General features: G+C 37.3%; 1 protein-coding gene across 1 annotated transcript in view; it reads right to left on the bottom strand.

Annotated features, from left to right (window-relative positions):
* TTN (titin) overlaps positions 1–3,386 on the bottom strand; it is a 246,273-nt gene extending 242,887 nt beyond the window's left edge. The window contains 2 exon segments of the mRNA XM_009333163.1: positions 838–941; positions 3,141–3,386. Of these exon segments, the coding sequence (XP_009331438.1) occupies positions 838–928 (91 nt within the window). The 5' untranslated portion in view covers positions 929–941; positions 3,141–3,386.
* Positions 3,387–8,123: the final 4,737 nt, after the last annotated feature.

The raw sequence follows: 8,123 nt of genomic DNA, 5'->3' as shown, positions 1-8,123 counted from the left end.
CGTGTCATTTCTCCTTAATCACTGCCGAGGTCAGAGGCACTCTTAGAACAGGGCATTGGTTATTTGGTAAAGTTATCTCGGGGGTTTGCATGGGGTTTTGCGCAAGAGAGGGTGTTCTAATAGCATGTAGACTGGCAAAATGAAGTATCCTTTAAAATTATGTGGCATCTTTAAATTGCATCAACAAATTATGTTAATCCAGCCTTGTACTACCATTGTGATCACCATACACATCTACTATCTAGCAAACTAGGGTTTTCTACCCTCTTCAGTGGCCACACGGACCTAGATTTTGTGCTTTTAACCCCCCTGCCAGAACTCTGGAATTAAGTAAACTCAAGGGCACAGAAGGTAGAAATACATCTTAGCCAGAGTAAGGTTTAGCACTAAGTCAATGAAGAACTAGCGTATGCCTTGCCTTTTGCATCTTGACTCCTCATTCTGTCTGATCATCATCCAAACAAGATTAATTTCTCTGCACCCATATGAAGTACCCTTATTAGCACAGTATGTATTTCTATGTGTATACTTTTAATGCTATTTCCCTCCAGTTTTGATGATTCTAACATACACGAGAATTAGACGCCAGTCTCATTGGCAGGATGATTGGCTATTGCCTGGGAAGGCTTGTAACTTTATGCAGTATGTTTGTGGATATCTGACAGCATCTCACAGTGCTGATAAGTACCGTATGATGTGGATATATATTCACATTTCAGCACTGATCTTTACCCATTCAGATCAGATTACGATCTACAAAAAGTGTTATCATTTGTCTTAGCATAAACATTAAAAAAAAAAAAAAATCAATCTTGCAAGCATGAATCAAAACCTTACCACTAATATGAGCCTCAAAGGTTGCGGCACTACCCTCCAGTGCCACAACACTTTGTAATGGCTGTGTAAATGTTGGTGCTTTTGTCGTCATCTTTACAGGCACTCTGAAAGCAACAAAAACATAATTACATATTAATGGTGAAATTGTTATTATATGAACATCCTTCTTGCTAGATTTTAGGCATATTTGTAATTATTTTCATAACAATTTACTCTTCACAGTTTTAAATCACATTGACCTGGTGAAATGTGAAGATTGTAGGTTTTGACAAAGTTGTATAGCAAATTACTCTTAGGGCACACTTGGCTGAGTTGGATATGAAACTGTTATATTTAGTGAAGCTGTGATTTGGCATTACAAGTATGCAGTGGGAGACAATGTTCTGCTTGACTCATTGCATGACCTTGTGCAGGTCATCTAGCCTCTATTTGTCCATTAATCTCCTTTACCTAAAGAGAAAATAATCTCCATGTAAAAAAATTGTTTGAATGATTTGAAAATATTTTGTTAGTGCAAAGCATTTGCATTCTCCAATGGGAAGACAATTAGGTCACTAAGTCGCAACTTAAAAAAATGTGAAGGTCTACAATCTATTTGGCTTTTAATAATTAAAAAAATGCCAGGAGGTTCTCTTTTAAAAAAAGTCTGTAAGTAGTGAATAATTGCATTTTACAAAGAAGCATATTGGCATTAAAGATGCATATAAAATTCTACTCTTTCTTAGAGAGTATCTCAGCGGAATTTTGAATATGGGAAGACAGCCACCTTGGAAATGTGAGCTAGGATATAAGGTAGCCACTGACACTGATGGTTTGAACAACTGCAGATCCATGTGAAATCTGAAAGAAAAATAGTTTGCTTTCTCTTCCTATGCCACAAGATTCTACTTTGAAATAGCACACTGCCACTAGAAAAGCTTCTGTAATAGGAGTATTTTATATTTGCATGAACGTATTTATTTACTGACATCGAATTGTGCAGTTTTTTAAAATGTAACTAGTATCTTCTTAATAGTGTCATACATCTATTAAAGTTACAATTTTTCTCATTAAAAAATTCCCCTGAGAGCATATCATGTCTTACTAAACAAGGGTTAACCCCATAAACTTTTCAGGTCAATCTCGTTCAGGCATTTACTGTTGTTTACTTAGGCTTTTGTGCCTGATTTTGTGACAGTCCCAGGCTTAACTTAAAAATTAATGAGCAAGTCAAGTTTCATTCACTATGAGCCAAATTTATGCTACCTTTCAAAGGGGTGACAATTCTTCATGACATGAGTTCCTTCACTGAAGTTAGTGCCTGATGCCTACATACAGTAAATGCATAAGAGCAGAACTGGGTATTGTATTGGGATTTTGAGCTGCTTTTTATTGCCTTTACTGGTTATCTGGATACTTGTTCCAGCTTGACAGAGGAACAGCCTTTTATCAAAGCTTTTCAGCTTTGAGGGTGGGGGGAAATGAGTTCAAATTAGAAAGAAATGACCAACATTTCATCCTAACACAACACTAGTTTTCTGAAAGGAAGATGAAGAGAAATATCTGTCACATGTAATTCACTAAGATCTACTTCAGTTATAACTATGTTTTGAAGCTCAGCTAAAATATATGGAAATAATCTTACAATATAATTAAACATTATGAAAGCTTATGTATATATGTAATTTCCTGACTCCAGAACAGATTGGAAATCATTTAATTAAGTAGAATTGTCACTGAGTTCACACAAAGTTTATATATTTCATTGTCTAGGCAAATTTCAGTGATGAAGACCTGATCTTATAAGGCTTTTTGTATCATTAGAATTGAAAGTATGCATCTGAAATGTCATGTTCCAGAAATAACCTTCCCAGCTATGAATGACAGCAGACAAGTGTTCCAGAGCTGCCATGTAATTGATACCTTAGCGGTTGATTCCCTTAAAAAGTCATCAGTGCTTAGCTGATACCATATGCATTTTATCAGAGCTATTCTTGGAGCTTCTCAGTTTATCTCTCAGTAGCATAACCTTGAACACTCCCAACAGAAAGGAGTTTTTAAGTTAAGCGCATGTTTCCATGCACTTTTCAAAGCTTAATTTATATAGTCTTTAACAATAAATATACTGGAAAAACTTTTTGCTGTTATCGAAATTTACTCCCAGAAATTTAAGACATAATCTTGCCAGAGAATTTAAGTGCTGCTCCATGTCTATACTCTGAAACATATACCCCCCTGTGAGCAAATTTATAAATAATAGATCATATCAGGATTATTAATGACTGATAAAATACTCATTATGCTAGCAGAAACATGCTACTAACCTGATCTCTCAAAGTGCCTGTAAGGGTGGGCTAAGCCCAACGAAATCTTCTTGAACGACGTCCTTATCCAGAGTAAGATTTTTTTTAGACCATCCCAGCATGAGAATTGTAGAGCCTCTAATCATAAAAACAAAACTACACAGTCTTGACAGTGTAGTTTTGTTTTTTTGCAATCCCTACACCCGAGGCGAGGCGGGGAATGCACGACTGCTCAGAAGTGCTAACATAGTTGTTTTGCTTTATATACCCCAGCTCTGCTGACAGGTCTGCCTCATCATGTCAGTGCCAGTTCTGATTGGTTTCCTAAAAGAAAGTATCTTGTGAGAGGGGATCCACTCTTTGTAACCATACACCACCTGTTGGTTTGATTGACAATGCTAATTTTGGAAGCACGAAAGGGATTCACTGAGGAAACATCTGTTCCAAAGATTTTGATTTATAATTCAATTTCATTTATAATGTGCCGTTTACAAGCCATTGAAAATTTCCTAAGCCATAAGTACAAGATGAAGAAAGTAATAAAAAGAAGCATTTCAGCAGAGGATACAGACAAGTCAGAAGTAGTCATACCAGTGAGATTCAGCCTTACTTTCTTTCACTATAAAACATCCAAGAAGCTACCAAATGCATCTGTCAGTCACAGGCTGAATAAGTAAGCTGAGCTCAGACATGTGGCTGCACACTATTGGAATACACTGTTTAAATTTTTTTTTTCCATAACTGAATTCTAAAATTGTATTTGCTAACATATAGATTTGGTGCTCTGGTTTTTTTTTGTTTCCTTCACAATTATTCTGTTGGATGTTCCAAGCAGTTAAGCTTAACAAACAATAGCATACAAAGTGCAGAAATATAAATTCTGTGAAAGTAAATTAACACAGACAACTACTGTAATTTCTAAAAAAGCAGATTTTAAGTCTGACGGCTTTTTTCTAGACCTGTGGAGGCCTTGTGCAGACCACAGAGTTAATAATCTATGGAATAGCATATTAGTATGTGAAATTCCACTAGCCCAGCTTCATCAGTCTATGCAGCTAATTGTACCATTAGATTAGTTGCCTCCCAAACAGAGGTCCGAGTTAGAAGACTACTCTTGTCTATAGCTGGAATGGGAGGTGTTTTGCCACACCACCACATCTGCCTGTTTCCATTGTTGCCTTCTCATTCAAAAATCCTTTTCCTTCCCTATGAAGTGGAATGTATATAAAGTATATCTAGCAAACTCTTTAAGTACATAACTGGTTCATAAGACTACTTATGTGCTTAAAGTCAAGCATGTGCTTAACTGTTTTGGTAAATGGAGGACTCCAGTCTGCTGTTACCAAGATCCACATTGAAAAGGATCTCCCAGAGGATACCTGGAGAAGTAAACACAGGCTGGAGGTTTGTACTGTCAGCTGCACTTGTGTTTGAAAACAACCTGAAGAAAACCTCCAGCAGGAGCTCCAGAAAATGCCAAGGGGAGAGAATACTACTGCTATGATTCCTGCAAGGGCGTATTATACTATAGTTTGCAGATCTGAAAGAAACAAGGACATATTGCTGTGATCTCATAAAATAACTTCAGAAATTTGATCTGCCCTTTAATTTATTCATCCCATAAGGTGTTAACTTTATGGCTACTCTTGGCATGCAGCAGTAACAACAGCAACAGAAACTGGAGGAATAGTCTCTACACCGGTACTATCTGGACTCTCACAGAGGTTGAAAGTCAGAGTACTATGGCTCATTTTTAGCTTTTTGTTGCAAATAGATGTCAGAGAGCCTAATCTTTCTGTATAAGACTTAGTATGGTAAGAAATGCAACTCTATGCGTTAGTGGGGAGGACAAGTTAGCTTCTACTAAAAAGCACAAAATGTCCAAAGAAATCTGCGTAAAGGGTATCTAATTTCTGATTCTAAATAGTGACTTGCTAAATTAGCAAATGGCCGTTTTTCTCTGTAGTTGAACACTTAAATATTCAGTGAAAAATCAAACTTGGAGAAAAAACACAGGCTAGTATCTGCAAACTAATAAACGCAGCCAGCTTAATGATGATGTCTAAGTCAACTAAACAATGACAAAGTTCATGAACATGTGATAATTTCTAAACAATAGAAATGTGCAAACTATCACTTTTGAAGTTATGAGATGGCCAGAAGTTCAAATTTTTCTATTTCAATCAAGTCAACAACAACTGATGACAGTAATAGAAAGTTACAAGGGAAAAATTTTGCTGCATTCAAATACATAAACCAAGTATGCTGTATTTTTAAAACAAGTTCCTTCACTTCCAAAAACATTTATGTTTTTTGGAAGTTTTAAATTTTATTTTGATCACTATTAAATCTATTTCCACTCCAACAAATGTTTGTACCTTCTCTACTTTTTACTTTTGCTGGTGAATTCAGAAATGAAATTGAACAGTGAAATATTTCTCTCATGCTCTCAAGGAAATACAAATTATTTATATTGCATGCCTTCTGTTAACAGAATGACTATCAGCCCAGTGTAATTCCTACATGTTTAGTGTCATATAGCGTATCCACAATAAAAACAGAAGGATGACTTCAGTCTTATTGTGTAGCAAAGACACTGCTGGTAAAAGCAACATTATTTCTTTGCTCCAGGATCAAACAAAAGTCAGATCCGGATAATGACAAAGACATTTTTTTCAGGCAGACATTCAAATTGGGGATTATTATGAAAATTTCAGCATTTCCTTCAGTCTGCTACTGTTTTAAGTATAAACTATATATTGCTAATGTTACTATAGTATACATATTACATTGTAGGCCAACAATACATTTAAGAAAGAGCAGGTAATCTTCAATGCAATGAAACATTGTGGTGTGGATACCAGCAACGTCTTTGCATGTGATTCACTTTGATTAATTCTAATAATCCTATTGACTTGATGAGTGGAGCTGCACAAAAGGAACAATTACTTTAGTAAGCCCACAAGAAGATGCCTTGAAAGCTGAAGACTATAGTCAGAACTTAAAGATAAATTCATTCTTTTTCGAACACTGAAAGCTTCAAACTGTCACTTAGGCAAATTTTCAATGTGCTTTTCTGAAGTGGAATTTCCTAACTTGTTTTTTAAAAAAATCACAAGCTTTCCTTTTCTTCATTATTTGTCAAACAGTGGTAGTGTACAATGTGCTGTAGCTGCACAGCCAATATAGCATAAACGCTGCTTTCTTTCTTAGTCCCTTAATCTATCTACACATGCTAATTTGCAAACTGCATAAAAAGAATCAGTATCTTTCCCATTTCCTTTTCTACCTCCATTTTCCCCCACTTCCTTCATTCTTTGTCCTGTTCTTTCCTATACAATGTCTATTATATCTCCTTTCATATACTATTTTCATTTCACTCTGCCCCCCAACCAAATATGCAGAACCAAGGGAGTCATGAAATGAATAATTTGGTCACTTTAAATAAACCTTCTCACCAATAAGATGCTGTCCTAAATTCTTATAGAACTGACAAAACACAATGTGCTGGTTTTGGCTGGGGTAGAATTAATTTTCTTCATAGTAGCTAGTGTGGGGCTATGTTTTGGATTTGTGCTGAAAACAGTGTTGATAACACAGGGATGTTTTCGTTACTGCTGAGCAGTGCTGACACAGAGTCAAGGCCTTTTCTGCCTCTCACCCCACCCCACCAGCGAGCAGGCTGGGGGTGCACAAGAAGCTGGGAGGGGACACAGCTGGGACAGCTGACCCCAGCTGACCAAAGGGATATTCCATACCATATGACGTCATGCTCAGCATATAAAGCTGGGGGAAGAAGAAGAAAGAGGGGGATGAAGTCAGAGTGATGGCATTTGTCTTCCCAAGCAACTGTTAGCTGTGATGGAGCCCTGCTTTCCTGGGGATGGCTGAACACCTGCCTGCTGATGGGAAGTGTTTTGCTTTGCTTGTGTGCACAGCTTTCACTTTACCTATTAAACTGTTTTTATCTCAACCCATGAGTTTTCTCACTTTTACCCTTCTGATTCTCTCCCCCATCCCACCAGGAGGAGTGAGCAAGCGGCTATGTGATTTTAGTTGCTGGCTGGGGTTAAACCATGACACACAACCCGAAATGTATTTAGATATTATATCCTTGCTGAATTTCCAGTTTTCTAAAGTCTACTTTTGAAAAAAAAATTGCTTTCCCTCCTCCCACCCACCTTCTTTCTTTAAACTTAGAAATAACTAAATTCTTCTCTTAACTGCTAAACCATTGAATCCTGACCTGAAATGAAAACGCATTTCAACCACTTTCATTAACTCCCCTTCCCCTGAAATACTATAAACAGTACTTTGTAATGACACCTTTAGAACCTTAAATAAAGGGTATAAAATGCATCATATTTACAAGAATATCCACGTTTGTGTGCTGCAGCTGGCTTCTGAAAAGCTGCAGCATTTTCAGATGCTAATGTCTCTTATCTGAGCTATTGTAACAGATTATGCAAGATACATTAATCTTTTTCAATACAAACTAAAACTTGCTCGCATAAATTGTTTTACTTATTACTGAAGAAGGCCACTGTCAGTTGCTCCCAAAGCAGAAAAGATAACTAAGCCACTAAGCAATTTCTGAAACTACTTTAGCTATTTCACGTGAACAACGTACCGGGAACTGTGACTAGATTTGAAGGGATATGGAATAGTTATCAGGGTCCATATTCACTAACTTCATGTTGATAGTTGTCACTCATATCTTTAAAAAGGGAAAAAAGGAAGACCTGGGGAACTACAGGCCAGTCAGTCTCACCTCTGTGCCTGGGAAGATCACGGAACAGATCCTCCTGGAAGCTATGCTAAGGCACATGGAGGACAGGGAGGCGATTCGAGACAGCCAGCATGGCTTCACCAAGGGCAAGTCCTGCCTGACTAACCTAGTGGCCTTCTGTGATGGAGTGACTACATCAGTGGACATGGGAAGGGCTACAGGTGTCATCTATTTGGACTTCTGTAAGGCCTTTGACAGGGTCCCCCACAACATCC

This window comes from Pygoscelis adeliae, unplaced genomic scaffold (assembly GCF_000699105.1).
Source record: "Pygoscelis adeliae isolate BGI_AS28 unplaced genomic scaffold, ASM69910v1 Scaffold160, whole genome shotgun sequence".
Classification (NCBI taxonomy): domain Eukaryota; kingdom Metazoa; phylum Chordata; class Aves; order Sphenisciformes; family Spheniscidae; genus Pygoscelis; species Pygoscelis adeliae.
This window is presented reverse-complemented; position numbering and strand designations above follow the sequence as displayed.